The sequence below is a fragment of the Balaenoptera physalus genome (assembly GCF_965194825.1).
Source record: "Balaenoptera physalus genome assembly, chromosome: 14".
NCBI lineage: Eukaryota > Metazoa > Chordata > Mammalia > Artiodactyla > Balaenopteridae > Balaenoptera > Balaenoptera physalus.
In genome coordinates, this window is record NC_138893.1 from 71,151,372 (window position 1) to 71,174,606 (window position 23,235).

The window sequence follows — 23,235 nt, forward strand, 5'->3', positions numbered from 1 at the left end:
GATTGATCTGAGGCCACAATCAGAATAATAGGAGATAAAGAACCCTGAGTGATTGCTTTTTAAAACGTGTGCAATTTTCCAAGATGCTGCCAGTGGAAAATCTTATCATGCCACTTGTTAAGAAGCGTTTCAGAAGTTGGTTCTTCAGACAGTCTCCCTCTAGACAAGATGAAAAATGAAGACTTCCCAGAGAGCCAGATTTGATCAGGTAGGAGAGAGAGCTGGATTAGAGTGTGAAGTTCACAGAACAATCAGCAAGCCCAAAACCCAGACCAGTGGTAGAAGTGCAGACACCCCGGCCCCTGCAGGAGATCCCACCAGAATTGTCACCGCAAACTATGAAGGAGGAAGCCAGTCCTTCACCATCCTGGGACTCCTGAATCTACACCATACCTTATTTTGTGGCACAAGTGATGGTGTTATTGGGGGAGGGATTGTTCCCAGAGACAAACCAAATGAACAGGTATAGCGGCGAAAATGGTTTTAAAATAATAATTATGACAAGTACTCATATTCATTCAGCCTTTAGCGCTTTACAAAGCACCAGCTCAGGCAGCCCAGTGAGGAAAAAAGGACAGAGGTTAATGTCCTCATTGTACAGGTAATAAAACCAGGCATCAGCCCCGGACCTGCTTGAGTCCCACATTAAGTGTCAATGTCACAATAATTACAAACCCCTATAATTATTTTTAAATGTTTATATGTGTTCCAACTCCTGTAAAATGGTTATAAGCAGACTCTATTCCTTGGCTATGTAATAACTCACAAATCACAACAATAGCACTACTCTCGCCAGGCACCCAACCCGGTGCTGTGGAGGCATTGGATCACGAAAGCCTCAAAACACATCACATTATAGAGGAGGAAATTGAAGCTTGCCTTGTTGCACAGGCATTGGAGGCCCATTCTGAGCCGTAGTTGTAAGCTTTCACTAGTGACGCCTCCACCATGCTGCGTTCTTCGGTGCCTGCTACAGCCCAGCTCCATTCCAGGCCCTCTGCTCACTCTCTCCCGTTTGGTTCCCAGAGAACCCCATTGAACAGAGAGGAAAACTGACGCTAGGAGAAGTGAACCCATCCAAGCACTTACTGTCAATAAGCAGTAGTGTCAGGATGAAACCAGATCTGTCTGAAACTAACACCTGTGAGGTGTCCATAACTGTCCCACATCATCTCAGATTTAAAGTGTAATTGATGTTTATCTTTTCATGACTAGGGTAAGCTCTGGGCATGAGACAACTGAATAGAGACAGGTGAAAAGAAATCTTTGTCATTGTTGCTGTTGTTACTGTCATTCGTTCCCCTGGACCGAGCTGAGGCCCCCAGACGATCCGGTGCCCTGGGAACTGTTCCCAAGAGAGATCATTCTTTGCCAAACAAGCTATGGCAGCCTCCTGGGGTGGGCAGGGGCTTGTGTGCTCTGGTTAGAGGACTTGGAGAGGAATTGTCCCTAGATTTTAGTCCAAGGGAAGTTGAGAGGCCTGCCACTCCAGATGTTTGCAGAAAGGGGAGAGAGGGGAAATCACTGTCCTTTGCCTGGAAATAATAGATGGACGTTCCAGGCTGCAGAGAAGCTGGGCAGGCTGGCCTGGCCCTTGACACATTACATGGGGGAGCATTCAGCCAGGGAGTGACAGTGGAAAGATGACAACAGCCCATTACTCAGGCATGTACTGCACCCCATGAATTATCTGACTACTCTTTTATTTTTTCTTCTGTACTTTTACATTAAATTTTCTTATTTTGATGCAAACATTACAGGGCAAAACATAAAAGCTGCCTCACCATTCCCAGCACTCCCTCCCAAAGTGTAAGTTTTCTGTGCCACTTCTGTATATTTACATGTTACTCGTGGGTTCTTGAGAGAGGGCAGAAACAGAAATTGAGATGGGAAAATACTAAATTAGTTTTCTAGCACTTCTTTTTTTTTAATTTAACAATATCGCTTAGAAGCCTTTTTTATTTACCTCATTCTGATATGGCTGTACCAGAAATTATTTAACCACTCCCCCATTGATGGACAAGTAAGTTGTTTCCACTTTTTGTGGTAGGGAAAATGCTACAGTGAGCATCATTATACATACAGCCTTGTGTGTTTGTCTTTCCTTGGAACAAATTCTCAAAATTCAATACTAGGTTAAAGGATATTTCATTTTCAAATTATCTCAGACATTACAAAATTGCTTTCAAAAAGACTTTATCAAATTACTATCCCATCAAAAATGTCTGAGAATGCCCATTTCTCTTGCTTTCCCCAATATTAGATATTAGCAGTCATTTTATTTTATTACTTTTTATTGACATATAGTTGATTTATAATATATTGAATTAGTTTCAGGTGTACAGCAAGTGATTCAGTTTTTTTTTTATAGATTATATTCCATTATAGATTATTACCAGATACTGAATATAATTCCCTGTGCTAAACAATAAATCCTTGTTGCTTATCTGTTTTATGTATAGTAGTGTGTATCTGTTAATCCCATACTCTTAATTTGTCCCTCCTCCCCAGTAGTCATTTTAAATTAAGAATCTTATGATGTTTATTGACCATTTGTATTTCTTCTATTAATTTCTTGTTAATACCCTTTACCCATTTTTGTACTGGGTTCTTTGTCTTTTATTTTCATAATACATTTTACTTAACCCAACATATCCAAAAATTATCATTTCAATATGTAAGCAACATAAAATTATTAATGAGATATTTTATATTCTTTTTCTGCATGATGTCTTTGGAATCCACTTAGAGCATATCTCAATTTGGACACTAAGCTTTCATCAGAAATACTTGGTCTATATTGAGATTTCATGAAATTTACATTTGAAGAAGTAGAGTCACATACCCACATTGTTCCAAATATCCTGTGGTAGGCAGAATAATGTCTCCCCAAAGATGTGAATGTTATGTGGCAAGGAGGAATTAAGGTTGAAGATGGGATCAAGGCTGCTAATCAGCTGACCTTAACATAAAAATTTATCCTGGATTACCCATGTGGGTCCAGGGTAATCACAAGGGTCTTTTATAGTGGAAAAGGAGACAGGAGAGGAGGTCAGAGTCTGAGAGCAATTTCAAGATGCATTGCTGCTGGGAAGATGGAGGAAGGCGCCAAGAGCCAAAGAATGCAGGCACCCCCTAGAAGCTGCAAAAAGCAGGGAAACAGATCCTCCCCTGGAGCCTCCAGAAGGCTGTAGCCTGGTAAGGCCCATTTCAGACTTCTGACCTCCAGAACTGTAAAAAAAATAATTTTTTTTGTTTTAAGCCACTAAATTTGTGGTGCTCTGTTAGGAAACTAATACATGTACTTAAAACTTTTCCAATAACTGAATCAAGTGTCAGTGTTTCATAACAGCTTTATTGAGGTATAATTATCATCAATAAACTCCACATATTTAACATGTACAATTTGATAAATACATGTGTACACCTGTGCAACCATAACCACAGTCAAGATGTATCTGTTACCCCCAGAAGTTCCCTTGTATCCTTTTGTAATCCCTCCTCCATCTTCTGCCCCTCCTGACCCCTGACCCCAGGCAATCACCAATGTGTTTAGTATGCATTTTCTGGAATTCTATGTAAACAGGCTAATACAGAACATACTCTGGTTTCTTTCACTTAGTATAATGATTTAGAGATTCACCCATGTTGTAGCATGCATTTGTATTCATTCTTATTGCTGAGTAGTATCCCACTGTATGGCTGTGCCACAGTTTGTTTATCCGTTCACTTGTTGATGGCCATTTGGGTTGTGTCCAGTTTGGGGATATTAAAAATGAAGTCCAAATCTCTGTATGCACATATGCTTTCATTTCTCTCAGGTAAATACCTAGAAGAGGAATGGCTGGGTCAAATCCTAGGTATATTTTAACAGTTTTAGAGAGTGCTAAACTGTTTTCTAAATTGTTTGTACCATTTTACATTCCTACCAGCAGTGTATGAGAGTTCTAGGTCCTCCATACTCACACCAACACTTGCTATGGTCAGTCTTAAATCTTATCTATTCTAGTAGATATGTAGTGATGCCACACTGTGGTTTTAATTTGCATTCCCCTAATGACTGATGATGTGGAGGATCTTTCCATGAGCTTATTTGCCATTCCTACATCTATCTATATTACAGATATAATAAAGTATTTGTTCAAATCTTTTGCCTATTTTTTAAATTGGGTTGTTTGTTTCCTTATTACTATATTTTGAGGGTGCTTTGTATATTTGGGGTACAAGTCCTTTACCAGATATGTGATTTTCAGATATTTTCTTCCAGTGTATAACTCATACTTTCTCTTAATCATATCTTTCAAAGAGCAGGGGTTTTTTATTTAAATAGGTCAAGTTATTAATTAATTGTGCTTCTGATGTTGTATTTAAGAAGTCTTTGCCTAACCAAAGTCATAAAGGTTTTCTACCAGAAGTTTTATCATCTTATGATTTTACTTTTAGGTATATGATTTATTTTGAGTATATTTTTATATGTGATATCAGGCATGGATCAAAGTTCATTTTTTTACACAAGAATATAAAATTGTTCCACCACCATTTACTGAAAATACCATTGCTATCCATACTCCATTGAATTGCCTTTGAACCTTTGTCAAAAATCCATTTGTTTGTTTGTTTGTTTGTTTCAGAACCTTCTATTCTGTTTTATTAACTTATTTGTCTATCTTAATGACAATATTACAATGTTTTGATTACTATAGCTTTGTAATAAGTCCTGAAATCCAGAAGTATTAGATCTCCAACTTTGTTATTCTGTTTCAAAGTTGTCTGACTGTTGTAGGTCCTTTATATTTCTATATGAATTTTAGAATCAGCTGGTCACGTTCTATAAAACACTACTGGGATTCTGATTGGGATTGCTTTGAATCTTTAGGCCAATCTGGGGAGAATTGACATCTTAACAATAGTAAGTCCTCTGGCCAGTGAACACAGTATATCTCTCCAGTTGGTTATATCTTCTTTCAATTCTCCCAGCAATGATTTATAGTTCTCAGTGCACAGATCTTGAAGATCTTTTGTCATATTTATCTCCAAGTATTTCATATTTTAGGGTACAAGTAAAATGGTTTTGATTTTCAATTTCCAATTGTTCATTGCTAATAGAGAGAGATACTATTTAATTTTGTGTGTTTGTCTTGTATCCTGAAACCTTGCCAAAATCATTTATTAATTCTAGTAGCTTTTTTTTTGTAAAGTTTCATCAGATTTTCTACATAGACAATTTTGTTGTTTGTGGAAACACTTTCACTTCTTCCTTTCCAATTTGGACAAATTTTATTTCTTTTTCTCACCTTATAACAACAGCTAGGACTCGTACAATATTTAATAGAAATAATAAGAATAAACATCATTGTCTTGATCTTGGTCTTAGGGGAAAAACTTTTGTATGATATTAGCTTTTCGTTTTTCAGAGATACCCTTTATCAGGTTGAGGAAGTTCTCTTTTATTCTAGTTTGTTGAGAATTTTTATCAGGAATGGATGTTGAATTTTGTCAAATGCTTTTTTTTTTTGCATCTATTGGGATGATCTTTTCTCTTTTCTGGTTTATAAATATGGTGAATTACATTGATTGATTTTGGTTTGTTAAACCAACTTTGCATACTTGGAATAAACCCCAGTTGGTCATTATTTTCCTTTCTATATATTGTTGAATTTGATTTGCTAAAATTTTGCTGAGAATTTTTGTTCCTGAGTGATATTGGTTTACAGTGTCCTTTTCTTATAATGTCTTCGGCTGTTCTAGATCACAGTAATGTTGGCCTCATAAAATGCACTGGAAACCATGCCTTTTTTTCAGTTTTCAAAAAGAGTTTGTGTAGTATTGGTGTTATTTCTTCCTTAAATGTTTGGTAGGATTCACCAGTGAAATCATCTGAGTTTGGAGTTTTCCTTGTGGGAAGGTTTTTAGCTACAAATTCCATTTCTTTACTAGATATAGGGCTATTTAACTATTTCTTCTTGACTGAGCTTCAGTAGTTTGTGTCTTCTTTTATCCATTTCATCTAAATTTCCAAATTTATTAACATAATGTTTTTCTTAACATTACCTTATTATCTTTTTAATATCTGAAGACTCTGTAGTGAGGTCACCTCTCTCATTCCAGATATTGACAATTTATCTTCCCTCTTTTTCCTGATTAGTCTTGCTAGAGACTTATCAATTTTATTGATCTTCTCAAAGAACTAGCTTTTAGTTTCATTGGCTTTATTATTTTTTTTATTTTTCATTTTATTTATAGCCACTCTGATCTTTATTTTTTCATTTTTTTACATTGGGTTTAATTTGCTGTTCTTTGTGTCATTTCTTAAGGTAGAAGTTGAGGTCATTGATTGAAGCCTTTCTTCTTTTCTGATATCAACATGTAGTGCTATAATTTACCCCCTAACTACTCCTCTAGAGGCATGTAACAAAATTTTGTATGTTGTGTTTTCATTTTTATCCAGTTCAAAGCACTTTCTAATTTTCCTTTTTGATTTTTCTCTTTGATGTATGGGTTATTTAGAAATGCATTAATTGGTTTCCAAATATTTGGGGATTTTCCAGAAATTTTTCTATTATTGATTTCTAACTTAATTCCATTGTGGTCAGAGAACATATGTTGTATTTGAATTTTTTTCCATTTTTTAAGACTTGTTTATGGCCATCTTAGTAAAAGTTTCATGGACATTTGAAAAGACGTGTATTCTACTGTTGAGGAAGGCAGCAATTAGGTCAAATTGGTTGATAGTGTTTTTTCAGGTCATTTATGTCCTTACTGATTTTTTTGTCTACTTGTTTTCTCAATTATTGATAAATAGATAATGAACTTTTTTACTATAATCGTCTACTTTCTATTGCTCCATTAATCTTCATTCCTTTCCTTTTTTCTGTCTAATGTCATTTTCTTTCTGCCTAATTGTCTTTAACAATTCTTGTAGTATGAGTCTGCTAATGATGCATTATTTCCTATTTGTTTTGTTATCTTAGAAGGTCTTTACTTAGCCTTTATTTTTGAGGAATACTTTCACTGGATTCAGAATACGAGGTTGACAGATTTTCCTTTCAATACCTTTAAAGATGTTGTTCCACTGATTTCTTAACTTACATTGTTTCTGATAAGAATTTGCTGTCATCCTCACATTTGCTCCTCTGTACATATTGTATCATTTACCTCTGGCTGCTTTTGAGAGTTTCTTTTCATGACTGGGTTTGAGCCATTTGATTATGCCTTCATATACTTACTTTTCTTTATGTTTCTTATGCTTGGGGCTCATTGTACTTCTTGGATCTGTGGGTTTATACTGTTCATAAATTTGGAAAAGTTTCAGCTATAATTTCTTCGCAAATATTTTTCAGTTCCCCCCTCCTTTTCCAGAGACTCGAATTACATGTAAATTACACTGCTTGAAGTTATCCCACATCTCACTGATGCTCTGTTCATTCTTTTTACTTCTCTTTTCTCTTTGTTTCATTTTGAGTAGTTTCTATGGCTATATTTTCAAGTTCTCTAGTCTTTTCATCTGCAACATTGAATCTGCTGTTAATCCCATTCATTGTATTTTTTATTTGCACATTGTACTTTTCATCTCCAGAATGTAGATTTGAGACTTTTTTTTACATCCGCCATTGAGGGAGTCACCATATCCTCTGGCCTCAGTCAGATTTTCAGATGTCTGTAGTTCCACCCAACATCCTGACTATCATTTCATAAAAGACCCCAAGCTAGAAACACCCAGCTAAGCCACTCCAAATTTCCTGGTCTACAGAAACCCTATAAGAGAATAAAGGTTTATTGTTGTTTTTAGCTACCAAGTTTTAGGGTAATTTGTTATGTCGCAATAGATAACTGAGACATTCAGAATCTGACATAGGAAGCTTTCTGAATTCTGAGCATCTTCACCAGTCCCTGAAGGTTGTACCACATCCTAGGTGCCCCATTGCTGGGTTTAGACAAATTAGAGGGAGCAAGGCTAATCACTGGGCTGCTTCCCCTCCACCTGCAGTGTTCCTGGAGTTTGTATTTATTATGCTGTAGAAATGATGGATTTTGAATAAACCATCTAAGCTGACACTAATATAAGAAATATACTCTCTCCCAAAGGCCCTTCTGTTGCATGTGCCTTATCCTTTTCCCAGAGGTTGCTCTCTGAGAGAAGGAGTTTCTGGAGCTTTTGTCTGGGGCCTCCACTGGCTACCCACGGACCCTCTCAAGCTGGTACATTCACAAGGGTTGGGGACGGAGCTATGGTGAGCCAGCAGCAGGCCTGGAGTGGAGCCCGGTTACACACAGACAGAATAGCACATCCTTTGACCGTTACTCCCTTACACCAGTGGACTTGCACTGGTGTGAAGCGAGAGATGAATGAAGTCATTGGCAGCCTCTCAGGACAAACCTGGATATGCAGCCTGAGTAAACAGCAAAACAGAGCACATAAGCTCAGACACAGGGGGAGGGGGAGAGGGGACTAACCTTTGTGGGAAGCTGTCGTGTGACTGGAGTTTGCACGATCTCTTTCTGCACCCAGCTGCCCATCTGTGCAGTTGTAGGTGCAAATGGTGTGTCTGGTCCCTCCCCAGGCCCTGCAGGAAGGAGACCAGCCGCCCCCTCCAAAGCGCTAACACTCACTTTGGGCTCCTCAGGGAAATCCCGGACCCCTCTAGTCCAGGGCACTATCTGAGTGGCTGGAGGTACTCCTTGTCCTTCGGAACTGCATGTGTCCAAGGCACAGCAGCTCAACCAAAACCTGGCTCTCCAAGGCCAGCAGGAAAATATCGGATCATTTTAACCCTCATAACAGCCTCATGAGGTGGATACTGTTATTATCCTTATTGTACACTTGAGGAAACATGTGCTGAGTAAGCTTATGGAAAAGGCACCTTCCTTTGGCTACTTACTCTAAGTGCCCCTAGAGAGTGGTTGTCAAAGTGTATCCCCGGGGGCCAGCAGCATCAGAAAGCTGATTAGAAATGCAGATTCTCCTTTTTTGTTTCTCCTTTTTTTTTTTCCGGCCACATTGCTCAGCTTGTGGGATCTTAGTTCCCCAACCAGGGATTGAACCCGGGCCACAGCAGTGAAAGTGCCGAGTCCTAACCATTGGACCGGCAGAGAAATCCCCAGATTCTTCTTCTTTCTCCAGACTTACTGAGTCAGAAACCCCAGGGGTAGTTCTATTAGTGCTATGCTTACCAGCCAGTTGCTAAACATTTCCATTATTAGAAATTAAATCATACAGACCTACAATTAAATAAATTATATTAAAAACAAAGGTAATTAATGGATAAAGAAGGTCCTACTGTATAGCACAGGGAACTATATTCAATATCTTGTCATAAACCATAATGGAAAATAATATGAAAAAGAATATGTATATAAACACACACATATATATATAACTGAATCACTTTACTGAACACCTGAAACTAACACAATATTGTAAATCAACTATACTTCAATAAAATACATTTAAGAAAAATCCTCAAAATGTATCACCCCCTAATTGTTTGATTTCATTTACTACTATCTATGCTCTAGAGCCTGTTGACCCCTATGGTGTCCATGTGGCAGGAACACTGCGGTACATTTCTTCCCAGTGCCACATTCAATGACGACATGAAATCAGCCATGGAGGGTATTTATATCACAGAAGTTGGCAAACACTACAAATCAGCTTGCCTTATTTTTTTTGGAGAGCCTGTTGTTAAACATTTACTGCAAGACCACCAAACTTGGTACTCTGTGTTTTAACAAGCCCTGGGGTGACCCTCATGCCCTCTCAAGGTTGAGACCTAGCCCGAGGGTTTCAGCTGGATGCTTCATACTGACTCCTACATGTCTTTCATCACAGCCTTAACAAATGACGTACCGGAAACGGGAAAGCAGACTCCCTCTGCTCTCCTGCCCCTTCCTCTCCCCTCCCCTTTTCTTCCCCGCTCCCAGCCCTCCACCCCCAAGTGCCTGAGCAAAATGCTGGGATCAAAGCCGTGCTCTTAACCCTTGGGAAGCAGGAGGGATCTGGGCGACCAAAAGCCAGTTCTGAGGGCCCCTTGCAGTAATGGGGGCCACACTGGGATTCTTCTGAGTGAGTGATGAGCAGTGGGTCCCAAAGGCACAGCCTGGCTCTCCAGGGCAGCTTCTTGCACACAAAGTCAGCCGGCAGCTTCTGTCACAAATATAGGAGGGAAAGTGCTCCATCATCAGACACCCCCGGAGTGCACATCCCAGCTTGCCCTTGCCAGCAGTGGGGCAAGGAGGCTGGTTGCTTCACCTCTCCGACCTCCATCTGCTTGTCCAAGACGATAGGAATAGTAGTACTCGCCCCTGTGGGGCCTCTAGAAAGATTAGATCCAATAGTTTAGACAAAGAGCCAGGAATATAGTACAAGCTCTGTAAACACGGGTTATTACTGCTTTTCCATTTAGCTGGAGTAGAAAGTAATGTCAGTGTCAATATTGTTACTCCCATTTTATGGATGACAGATATTGAGGCATAGAGGGAAAAAAAACCCAAAGTGCTCAGAAGTACTCAGAGACAGTTACTGAAACAGCAAACACCAGAGACCCTTCCCGTTAGCTGGTGATGGATCTCATCCACATCCCGTAATGAACACGTTTCCCCATCCTGGGGTTGCAGCCCTGATTGATTCCCACTAGCCCTAGGTTCCCTAGAAAGAAACCGTTAGTTCAGTTACACCGATTACCATCTGGTTCTCTGGTTTATTGCTTTAATTTCTCTAAAGCAAGCATCCGTAGGTAAAGATGCCGTTCTGCCTTTACGGTGCTTAAATGAGAAAAGGCATCTCCATGTGTCCGTGCAGCACAAGGCTCCAGCAGCCACGTGGAGCCTCCAGTCACTCTGAAAGCCAGGAATTGCCTGGAAAAGATGGGAGTGGAAAGAAGAGTGCTCCATGAGTACACATGGGGGTGGGGACTGGAGGCGACCATGTGGATACAGCAGGTGACCGCGCCAGTCACCTGGGCAAGTGCAGACGCAGGGATGCTGTTCCCCCACCCAGTGTGGAGCCCTGACACACAGTAATAGCTGGGGTTTATTTAGCAAATAAACAGCTTTCACTATGCCAGGTACTGCTCTGAGGGCTTCCCAAGTACTAATTCGCTTAATGCTCACAACAGCCCCACAAAGGACTATTATTATTCCTATTTCACAGATAAGGAAATTGGGAAGTTGCACAGAGAGGTTAAATACTTTGCCTGAGGTCACACAGCCAGTAAGTAGTTGAGCCAGGATTTGAACCCAGGCAGTTAGACTGTAGGTATGGTACCTTCTTCGTGGTAGCTGACTCCCACGTAACAGGTAAAGAAATGAAATCTCACCCAGCCAGGAGGGGGCAAAACTGGGCTCACACAGATCTGTGCATCCTTTCCCCCATGTCACCGCCTGGACAGTTACGTACAAGAAACCTTCCTCTCCCTGACTCTCCTGCCCCAGAAAGCCTGCAAATGGGCACATTCCCCCCAACCCCCGCCACACCGCCCCGATAATGGAGCCTTCCTCCCTGCTCCTGACTTGGGCTTACCGTGCCTTAACCAGGAGAATGACAACTCTGGGCAGTCCTCTGTGGGCAGAGCTCCTCCAAAGGTGTCAGAAGGTAGTGTCGCCCCACTGGAGCGGGGACGCCGTGCAAGGCCTCATCTGTGCTCGGTCCCTGCCATGGAGAGGAGGCCTGCGCTCCTCCCGGCACCCAGCCTGCACATCCAGGTCCTGGAGGGCTGGGACTCTTACCCTTTGCTCCCCAGAGCCCTGACCACAGAAGCCCTTTCCCAGCCATCTCATGCTCTCCTGTTTGTGTTTGTCTCTCTATTTAGGGCTTTATTTCTCTACAAGGCACCCAGGTGACTGAACTTCTTCCTGGCCCTGAGGACCCGGGAAAGCACCTCCTTGAGATCAGCCCAGGTAGGCCTGAGCAGCCTTCAGCTCTGTGCTGGCGCTGGCCCTGGTGGCCCCGATGGCGGTGTCACTTCACTTCTGGCCTGGGAAGGGCCACCTTCGCAACACTCCTCTCTGTAGGAACGCCAGCGCTGTCTCCAAGCACAATTCGGAAATTTGGGCCAAATCTAGAGGACATTGCACATTTGGGGGGAATTTAGAAAATCCAATCAATTATCTAGGTAATTAGCTTCTGGTGAGAGGAAAGTGTGGATTTTTAAATTCAAAATAAAACAAGGGAGGTAACCAATCCATGGGGACACCTTAGAGTGAAGGTCCAAACACAATATCTGGGTCACATGCAAATAAGTCCAGGGAAAACCACTAGCACAGGTTCAGAGCATTAAAATAAGCTCTATCATGAATCCCAGAACAAAGCATTGCAATGTGGTGGGAGGAAGGGAAATAATTTAACTCAAAGAACCGCCATCATGTTAGCAGTTACAAAACAGGTTTTTAAAGTTCCCAGTTTTAAAATGTGATTCTTATTGAACTAAGTAAATGTGTCTTGCAAATGAGTCAGTCTGTTTACAGAAGGGCTGGCTGGTGAGGTGGTATTTTACTAAGCTTGACCTCCCCTTGATGCAGAGCCTCAAGCAAGGATCTGAGCAGTTTATCCTGAGGTGATCCCCAAAAAGCACGAGGAAGGGAGCAGGAAGGGAGGAGAGCCAGCAGGGTGAGCTGGTGCCACTGTGGGTACCCGGGGCTCAGTTCCAGTGAACCGACTCAGAGGTGTCTCACCCAAGGAGTGAGGGGGCTGGGGGTTTACCCACCAACTCCCACCGGCCATTAACTGAGAGCTGCTCCCTGGGAGGCTGACTGTGGCATTTCTGGCCTGCCCTGCGCTTGGCCAAGCTCCCTACCTTCAGAGAAGGCCTTCAGGCAGAGTCGCAGGTGCTTGAGGAAAGAGGCTGCCAGTGTGGATGGGAACAGTGAGTGCCCAGGGGTCTGGGAAGGGCACCAAGAGCAGAGGCTACAGGCAGCTAGTCTTCACACCCTATCATGTGCCGTCCGAATTTAGACTTCCTTCTGGGAAGTGGTGGCTGTGGACCAAGTGTTCTAGGGCCTCAGTGGGGTCTGTGAGCCAGTAAGTTTACAGTCTCAGAGCGGCAGAGCCACCCAACCCCTCTGACGAAGTGACCTGGCTATGGGCTGTACACCATGGGACGCATCAGCCCAGGCTCAGGCCAGCAAGCTATGGCCCACTGGGAGCAGGAGTGAGCGAATCCAAGCCTGGGGCAGGGTGTGTTCACCTTTGCTCTGTCCATACTGGGAACTCCAGGAGGTACAGGCTGCAGGTGAAGTGCAGGGAGACCCTCCCAACTGCCTGCCGCATATGCAGAATTCAAGTACCGTGGTTTCATTTGGGTATTTCATCTACTGCAAGAATCTTGATGCTGAAAGGACACATTAGAAGGTGGCAACAGAGGGATCCCAGGGTATGGAGTGGAAAATAGAGGCTTGGTTGATTATGGAACAGGAGTAAAGGTTTCTGCCAAGAAGGTAGAGAAGAAATGAAGGAGGGGAGTGAGGTAGGCAGGGCCCTGCCATGTAGGGGAGGGGGAGCTGGACACATGGAAGGAAGGCTGGGGGAGGGGCCGGGGACCTGGGCCTGGGAGTTGGGGAGGAGCGAGGTGAGGCCAGAGCCAAAAGGTGGAGGTCAGCACGCACCACCATGAAGTCCGAAAGGCACAGGACGGGACGTGTGCCCCCAGGGACCGATGGGAATGATCACCAGTGCGCATGCTCTTTATCTGGGTCAGAGCTATTTACAGGAATTTCTTTGACTGTGGGGAAGACCGATTTGCCACATAAGGTAACATATTCACAGGTTCCAGGGCTTAGGACGTGGACATCGTTGTGGGGCCATTATTCTGCTACCACAGTACTCAAAACATCCCTCTAAGGTAAGGGGTACTTCCATGCCTATTTTATAAAAAAGGACACTGGGGGTTAGAAAGGATTGGTGACTTGCCCAAGGACACACAGCTGGATGGCAGTAGGGTCAGGGCTTGTACCTGGGCAGTCTGACTTCCAAAGCCACACACTTATGCTGCCCTTCAACACAGGCACCTGGTACAGGTCTGGCATTTTTTCCTACCTGGGCCCGAGAGGTCTCAGGACGCAGTTATAGAAGGAAAGGCTCCTCACACCCCTTTTTCCCAAGCACAGCAGTGGTCGAAGCACCAAATGTATGCAGGTTCCAAGCGCTGCCCTCTTGCCTTTGAATGTGCAGCTGCTCCTGAAAGCCAGGGGCGGGGGTGGAGGGGAGCTGTGAGACCACTCAGGGAAAGCAGGTCAGGTGGTAGGCAGTGCGGAGCCCCAGGCAGCCTTTGGGAAGCGCTGAAAGGAAGGACTCAGTCGCCTCCATTGGATGCATCTTTCTGGCCCAGGAAAGCCAAACTGCAGTGCATGTCTGCCACACCCAATACCTCAGAGGGAGGGAAACTTGACAACTCTTGGACATGTGATAGAATCCCAAGAATGATAATGCATGAGATCAGTTACATGAATTTTAAGTCATAGTTCTATTCGTGCTCTTCAACAGTATAAAAAAATCACAATTTTTCATCAAGATAGAATTTAAAATATGAGGAAAATTATACTGTGAGTGCCATCTAGTGGAGAGATATGCCAATTCCATGACAGGCCATGGGTGTCCTCCAGCCAGCCTGCAACCATCTCAGCCCGGCCATACCTCTGATTCTTTATTTTTTGTAAGATTTTTTTTTTTTTGATGTGGACCATTTTTAAATTTATTTATTTATTTATTTATGGCTGTGTTGGGTCTTTGTTTCTGTGCGAGGGCTTTCTCTAGTTGTGGCAAGCGGGGGACACTCTTCATTGCGGTGCGTGGGCCTCTCACTATCACGGCCTCTCTCGTTGCGGAGCACAGGCTCCAGACGCGCAGGTTCAGTAATTGTGGCTCACAGGCCCAGTTACTCCGCGGCATGTGGGATCCTCCCAGACCAGGGCTCGAACCCGTGTCCCCTGCATTGGCAGGCAGATTCTCAACCACTGCGCCACCAGGGAAGCCCCATACCTCTGATTCTTGATGGGCTCCGATGGTCACTAAATAGTGGGGCTGCGGCTTGAACCAGTTCTAGCCCCAGAGCCCCACATCCACCAATAGTCTGAGGCTGGTTCCTGGGTCAGGCCGGAAGGAGCCAGGCCCCAGAAGGGGCTGGGATTCGAGGACCCTCGGTCTCCTTCCCACTTGGGCCTCTTCTCTAGCCTAGCAGTTGCCTGACAAACCCCGCCCCTCCCGGCCGTTTGAAAGCTGTCTGTCCCTTGCAGACTTGATCCTCTTGGCCTCCCAGACCATCACTGCTTGGCACTGCAGGCATCTGGGCACAGGCAAGCTTAGGCCTTCCTCCGAATCTACAAGGATGGGGTTAGGGGTGGAGAGGCCTGCTTTGGCGCTCTGGACAAAAAGTTGCTAAACCCACAACTTGTGCTTATATTTAGTGGGTCGAGTTAGGTGATCCATATAAGTCGTTTTGCTAACATCCTTATTCTAGTATTACCATGACGCTACCACAGGGAGGCAGGTCCACTGACTCCAGGCATTCAGATGGGAGCCCTAAGTCGTGCTGGCGAGTGACGGCTGGTCCATCACGGCTTCTCCATTGCTGGGCATGTCTTTCCAGAGTCCCCGATTGCAGGTGGCAGAAGCCAGCTCTGGCAAATGCAGACAAAGGGGGAAATGGCCAGAGGCTACGGGGCCACACAGAATCAGCCCATGGGAAGCTGGAGAGATGCGTGTGGAAGGGGCAGGCGGCGGGGCTGCTCAGGGCCCCCCGAGCCAGGAACAGAGAGTGGTAGGTGCTCTGTGCGGGGAAGGCCGAATCCCACAGGCTCTTCAGTGCCGGCTGCGTCCATGGCTCAGGGTCTGAGGTGGCTGTGTTTGAGCCATGTGCCCACCACTGGTGACACTGGGGTGGTGAGGAAAGGCCTGTCCACTCCAGTGCCTGGACAGACCCGCCCACAAAGGCTCACATAGTAGGCACAAGGACCCCCCAGAGGAACTCAGGTGCTTCCAGGGAAGGGAGAGGAGGTGCCCTGCATCAGACACAGTCCATGGCTGTTTCTTTAGGGGCCAAGTGTCCACACTGACCGTGGCTCTTTCTGCAAATCCACACCGGGGTCCCAGGTCTCAGTGCCTTTCCCGGCAGCATTTCCTCCTGGAGTGCGAGGGCCCCAGCGTGTGGGGCTGAGGATAACCTGGGTGAAACACTAATGGCCGCCCGGAATCTCAGAGCGGGAAAGTGCTGTCTTCTGGAGCAGGAGGAGGACACGGAGGGTGTCACTGCAGCTCTGACATGTGGGCCCAGTTCCCATCGCAGAGCGCCTGTCTGCTTTGGGCCCCTCAGACCACGTTTCTCAAGATAAAGTGCTGGAGGCTCTGGTGGGGAAACTGCCCAGTTCAGAAGGTCTGGCAGGTGCCCTGCTCTCCCACAGAGCCCCCTGCTGCCTCCTTCTACCGCGTTGCTTGGGATCCCCACCCACTCCCCAGACACCAGGTGGGCATCTTGTGGACGACAGGCCTGGGCAGGGATGGCTTTGAGGCCTTGGGTTTTCAGCTCCACCCAGGCATTGGTACAAGCAAAGAGAGCAATGGCGCTCCATGGAAGTTGGGGAGACAGTGAAGTGTACCCAGGCTTGCCAGTGATGCCGCTATTCCCTAGGGGCAGACATCTGCACGCAGAAAGGAAGGTTCCAGGGGAGAGTGGGGAGGCCGAGCGCACGTGCCATGTCCCTGTTTGCGCCTGTTTTCTGCCCTCTTCCAGCAGGGCACGTGTGACCGCGCAGCAGCTAGCTCTGACCAGTGTTCCAGACTGTCCTCTCCAAAGTCAGGGAGGACTGGACAGAAGCCCGACCCTGCCACCCAGGGCCTGCTTGGCTTTGGACAAGTCACTCAATGTCCCCGTGCCTCTGTCTCATCACTTCTAATTTGGAGATAATAAAGCCAAGTGCCTTGGGTTTGGTGAGGTTGCAGGGGGAGCCTAGCGCCTGGCTCAGTGTACATGCCAATATTTTTCTATTCTTCCCTCCTCTCTGCAGTCTGTCTATTTATCATTATTATTAATAACAGCAACACAGTTCCCGCTTAGCTATCACCTGTAAGTTATCAGTCCTAATACTGTGTGATGAGTGCCCCAAAAGGGGTGTCCCCAGGGCTGAGAGCCCAGAGCAGAGGGTGAGGGTGGCTCGCCTGGGTGGTTAGGGAAGATTTCACCCAAGCTAAACCTTGACAGGGAAGTGAAAATGACCCAGCTGAGCAAACAAGAGAAGGTCATCCCCAAATGATGGGGGGATAGAGTACACAAAGGCACAGAGGCCTGGAGAAGGATTCTGTGGGGGAGACTCGTGGTGTAGAGGACCAAGGAGGAAAGGTGGGCAGGGGCCAGGTCACGAAGGGCCTTGGATGCTGGACAAAGAGGCTTGGACTTTAGCCACTGCACTTCTTCAGCAGGCAGGAGGGATGGTTAAAACCAGAACTGTGTGTTAGGAAAACCACTAATGTAATGATGGGGGGATTGCAAGGACCCGGCAGGAGATGAGGAGGTAAGCTGCCACTCCTTGTTACCACCGGCCATGCTCTGCCCTGACCCTCGCCCCAGCCAACGTCCACAGAGGAGACCACCCTGCCCTGCCAAAGCGCTCACCGTCGGGGAGGCAACTCAGAAGCCAGGCCACTTAAAGCGGAGCTCTGATTCCTCCTGTGCAGTTCCAAGCTGATGCGCCAAGTTCTTAGCAAGGGGGCCCTGATCATGCATATGCTTTTGGGGTCTAAGTGGGTCCCAGACCCAGCTCAGTCTCTAACTTGCTGGGGAAACCAGATCAGATTTCCTTGGTTTCTCCAACTGCAGGATAAGAGGGCCTCCGAGGTGTCCACCTGCCCTAGTAGAATGGCGCCAGAAGAATGGCCTTCCATAACCAAGCTTCCCCTGCGAGAACGGGTTCCAGCAGTTTCTTACGGCTACACTGGATCTTTGAAGCCTCTCTCGGGCATTGAGCTTACAGCTGCCTGTCCTTATCTGCCTGCAGCTTGAAGCAGATAGGAGAACTGCTGCCTGCTATCTGTGAGGCCTGACCTTGAAGCGAAGCCAGCACACACAGATTACTCTGTGGAAGTAGACTGATACGGTGCTCCTGACATCCCCAGCGCATCGCTCATCTCATTAGCCTCCTCCTGAGCAGGATGCCGATCTCAGCCTATCTCGGCACCTGGTACCAGCCAGCCAGCCTATCAGCCTGACCCCGAGTGGCCCTGCTGAGTTTGCCTGCAGAGCGCCAGACGATGGGTAATGACTAGAAATGAAATTAGATGAGCAGTTCACAAGCGCTCCCCACCCCTGAGGGTGGGAGAATCAGCAAATACAGGAGTGGTTTCTGGAACTTCCCTGCTTTGTGGTCTGGCCCTACTGTCTTAACCTCACTTTTCTTAACAAAACACAGGACCAGGTACGGGAAACTCCCACTGATGTCTCTGGAAGTAGATGCCCTTGAAGAGGAGGTTGCAGTTCATTCCTTCGGCCAAAATCATGTTCTAGAGCCGCCCTGTTCAATAGAAATATAAAGTGAGCCGCGCTTGTAATGAAATTGACAATCCCCTTGCTCAGTTACACCAGCTGCATTTCAAGTTCTCAGCAGCCACATGCGTGTGGTGGAGCCGTACTGCACAGCACAGGCGTGGATGAGGAGGCGACTGGGTGCAATGCCTGACACAGAATAGGTGCTCAACAGGTGCTCCTAAGATGAAGGGGAGGGAGGAAGGAGGAGGGGCAACTGGGGGAAAAGCCTCGGTTTTGAAGTCAGACACCAAGATTCACATTTTAGTTCCACCACTCACTAATGGCAAGAACTTGGGCCAATAACTTGCACTCTCTGAGTCTCATTTTCATCATCTGACAATAGAAATAAAACTACCTACTTGGCAAGAAGGCTGTGAACATCAAGTGAACTAAGATACGTGGACGTGCAGAGAGCACTCCTCCACTCTCCACCAACCTGTTCTCTCTCTCCCCTTCCTCCCTCCCTCCCTCCTTCCTCTCTCCTCTCTCTCTCCCTCCCTCCCTCCTTCTCTCCTCTTCCTCTCTCTCCCTCCCTCTCTCCCTTTCTTTCAACTCCTCTTTAATCTACCGTATACAAGCAAACTTCAAATAAGATTTCAAATTTCTTTAGTTTATGGCTTTCAAAACAAACAAATCCCAGCTCTCCAGCAGTTGTTCTCAAGTTTTCCTGTGTATCAGAATCCCCTGGAGCACTTGTCAAAACCTAGAATGCTGGGCTCATCCCCAAAGTTATGGATTCCAGGGTCTGGGATGGGGCCAGAGGACCTGCATTTCTCATGCGCTCCCAGGTGATGCTGTGCTGCTGGCCTGGGACCACACTTGGACAGATTGAAAGGGAGCTCACGGAAGAAAGGGGAAATTTTATATCTGATGGCTTTGATGGTGCTTTTCCCCTGCTTTTTGAAGACGGAGTGCTGCGTTTTTATTTTGCACTGGGCCCCACAAATTAGGTACTTGGTCCTGAGTACAGTGGAGGGGCAGCTACAGGAGCAAGGAGCCCAGAGGCTGTGTTCATGGAGACATGAGTCTGGAATAAAGGAGGTGATGATCCCGGCACTGTGCTACGAGGGCCTTATGCGAACGAGGCTGAGCTGCTCCACTGTGGTGGGAAGAGGGCACCAAGGGGCTTGACGGCCTCACGAAGCACTGTGACACGGGAACAGGTGTAGCTATTCTTTGTGGGAGCCTAGGGACAGACCAGGCACGGGGTTTTCTATTTGCTGTTTATATGGCGCAATCCCTTGGGTGGAAGAGATACTCGTGGGATGAGAGGAGACCACTCACAGCACCCAGGGTCCCCTGAGGTGCAGCGCACACGCCCACCAGCTGCGGTCTCCCTCTCGGCAGCCACTGGACCACGGCGCTGTGCCCCGTCCTGGGCGAGGAAGTCCAGCCAGGCATCTCCCTTTCCCGCAGCCCGATGCCCCACCCTGTGCACTGGTGCTGTCAACCAGGGCCGGGACTGTCACCACCGTGCTCCACCCTGAGACTGTGCTGGGTTGGTGGCCCTGACCCCAGCCCTCTGCCAGACTAGGGGAAGGGGGTGGCAGCAGTCACTGGGGGGAGGGGGGAGGGGGGCCGTTGGCCTGGGGCACCAGGAGACAGCGGGTGGCTCAGCATCCCTGGAAGCAGGAGGCTGCCAGCGGCAGGACCACCGGAGAATTGAGGTTCCAAGGCCTTGCACACGCTCCCCTGGCCCATCAGAGTTCACTTACAAAACACAAATTTAAAGGCAAAATTGTTGACAACCTCAAGACAGCCACCAGAGAGCAGTGAATTCCTAATGCAGGGTCCTTCTGAGCAGGGGCCCTGTGCACCTGCCCTGGTCGCAGGCCCTTCAGCCCTGACTGTGGGCTTCTGGACGTAGACGCAGGACCTGACTTTCTGTTCTCTTGCGCTAGACTCCAGCCTGTGAACTCAGCCTAACACCCCTGTTGATCTCTTCTTGCAAATTCACTAGCCCTCAGAGCCTCCAGTCATAAATGAATTCAGTCCACATCTTATCAGTGTCTTTATCCCATTCATAAACTTGGCACCTAGAAGGGATGTGGCTTCTCCAGGGGCTGAGCGTGCCCCACCCATCGTAGCCCAGCCCTGTGTTCTTCCCGTCCATCCCTTGCCCTGGGCCCGAAGCCACTGCTGCCCTGTCCTCTCCCTTTGGGCCTGTTAATAGAGATGCTCCTGCATTTGCTGAGGTCTCCGCTTCTCCCACATCCTAATCTGCTAAGGCAGAGGGGCCTTTAAATGGAACTGCCAGCACCCCAGAGGGCATCAGGGAATGTTGCCCTGAGAGGCAGCGCCTGCATCCTTGCAAATCAAGGCTGTGGTCCGTTAGGTGATTAAACTGAAGACACCTCTCTTGAATGAGAAATTGCCTTTAGCGGCCAATCAGAAATTGCCTTTAGCGGCCCACCCAGGGCTGCCCACCACCAGGGCAGCCTGGCTTCCTGAGTGCGTTAACACGGCCCTTACCCCAGTGCGCTGGCTCAGCCTCACCTTGGCAAGTGTGACACTCTGCCTGACCCCCTGACCCACGGCCTTCTGCTCAGCACAGTGAGGGCCACCTGCATGGCCTGCGGGGACTCCAGGAAGTGTCCTGCCGTGGCCTGGGGAGGCGCATGGATCCAAACTCCAGGCTTGCCACTGTCATCCTCGTCCCAGCCAGGTGACCCACCTTCTCCCACCTCAGGGCTCCTCATTCAGAGCCGCACCTGCTTCTGTGCACCTTTCGTGCATGACTGAAAGTACCTCTTGGTTTTTGACCTTCTTCTCTTTTGGGGGCAGTTACGTTTCTCTCATCAGACTTAGGTCTCCTCAGGGGCAGGGTCCATGTCTGATTCACACCTGCAGCTTCAGCCCGGTGCTCAGTGTCTGGCCCAGATGAGGAGCACGGGAGGAGACACGCACAGTTGTGCCAATATCCTGGGGCATGAGAGAGCTTGGCTAACTCTGAGCCACTCGCCGTGGGTTAGATCCCAAAGAGCCTTGGCATTTGGGCAGTCTTATAGGCGATGAGGAGCCACTGAAGGTTCTTAAACAGGGGAAAGTTATGATCGCATTTAGCAACAATGAGAAGACCGGACTGGGGTGGGCGGTAACAAGGGAGACCCGAAACCAGTTGGGGGGGCTGCTTTAATAGAGCAACAGGCACTGGGTACTGACAAGTTGGAACCAAGCAGTGGCTGGGAGGATGGGGGAGGGCTGGGAGGCAGAAAGGCCAGACCTGGTGAGGGACAGGATGCTGGAGGTGGAGTCCAAAATGACTGCCAGGCTGCTGGGCAGCTAAAAAAGGACAGACAGGGAGAATAAGTTTGGGGATGAAGATGACTGGGTCATTGCAGGGTCACGGAAGCCCAGGCTAGCAGCTGTGACAACCTGGATTCAGTTTTGCAGGGAGCAGGGCTTGTCAAGCCCTCAGTTCCACTCCCACGGGGTCCGATGTTCCAGCCCTCCCCCACTGTAAGTGATGCTCTTTCTCTATTCAAGACAAAGATCAGTGATCTAGGAAGCCCTTCCAGACTCCGCTCCCACATGCTCCCCACAAACCCCTCCCTACGATGAGTCTTTTTAATGATAGAGTTCAAAAACCAGACCCAGAACTTACTAGCTACGTGACCTTGGTCAATTGCTAACTTCACTGTGCCTCAGTTTCCTCATATATAAAACGAGAATAATTAAAGTATACCTATACCTTGGGTATATCTATATCTTGGGTTAGGGATGGGGGTGAAGGGGTTGGATGTGACTCTAAAGGGGGAGCAGAGGGAGCCTTATTCTGATGATATAGTTAAGTAACTTAATGGTGGTGATAGCTTCATGTAGCTACACATGTGATAAAACTGCATAGACCCCTCCCCTGCCTCATTACACACACACACACACCCACACACACCCACACACACACACACACACCCCAGTCCATGTATAACTGGCAGAATCTGAATCAGCTTTGTGGATTGATCGTACAAGGTCAGTTTCCTGGTTTTGATGTTGTGCTGTAGTTATATAAAATGCTAATATTGGGGGAGGCTGGGTGAAGAGTGCATGGGGCCTCTCTGTACAATTCTTTGCAACTTCCTGTGAATCTAGAATTATTTCAAAAGAAAACTTTTTTTTTAAGTACATACCCCATAGTATTTTTGTGGTATGATTCACCTATATCTTAGGACAATATTGGTCTGTGTTAAGTATTCTATACAGTTTAGAAAGTATTACAGTAAGGTGTCTGCAAAACCTAGAAACAAAGGATCAATGTATCTTTAAAGAGTAGTTAGTAACCTTTTCAAATAATATACTCAATATGTTTTTCTTCAACCTCCAAATACCTTTTCAGATAAAATGCCTCTAAACTTAAGGCAATGGGTCAAGTTATTTATATTAAAAAGTATAACAAATACAGTACTTTCTCAGAATTTTGTGACTTTCTGGCCATTCTGTGGTCTATTGATTGATTGACCACTGGGCCCCTTGTTTCTTAGGGGTGTTTCACATGAAAAAACATTGAGAATATTATTTGAAAATTGTCAAATGCCCTGTTTAGCAGCTTGACATTTCCTGACTTTGCAGACACCTGTGTGTGGCACTCCTGCAGCTATGGCGACTGTGCACGTGTCTGCCCACCTTCTGTATGGCTGCCTCTCACACGCCCTGACCCAGATCAGGTACAGGAACATGTTTGCTGACTGACGGAATGAAAGACCACTCACAGGGGAAACCTGCTAGATTCCTT

General features: G+C 46.6%; 1 protein-coding gene across 5 annotated transcripts in view; it reads left to right on the forward strand.

Annotated features, from left to right (window-relative positions):
* The window catches only part of ARHGAP22 (Rho GTPase activating protein 22), a 213,636-nt gene that overhangs the window by 97,570 nt on the left and 92,831 nt on the right, over nucleotides 1-23,235 (forward strand). For all 5 annotated transcript variants that reach the window (XM_082425455.1, XM_082425457.1, XM_082425454.1 and 2 more), the window contains one exon: nucleotides 11,808-11,895. In XM_082425455.1, coding sequence (XP_082281581.1) covers nucleotides 11,808-11,895 — 88 coding nt within the window. The remainder of the gene's footprint in view (nucleotides 1-11,807; nucleotides 11,896-23,235) is intronic.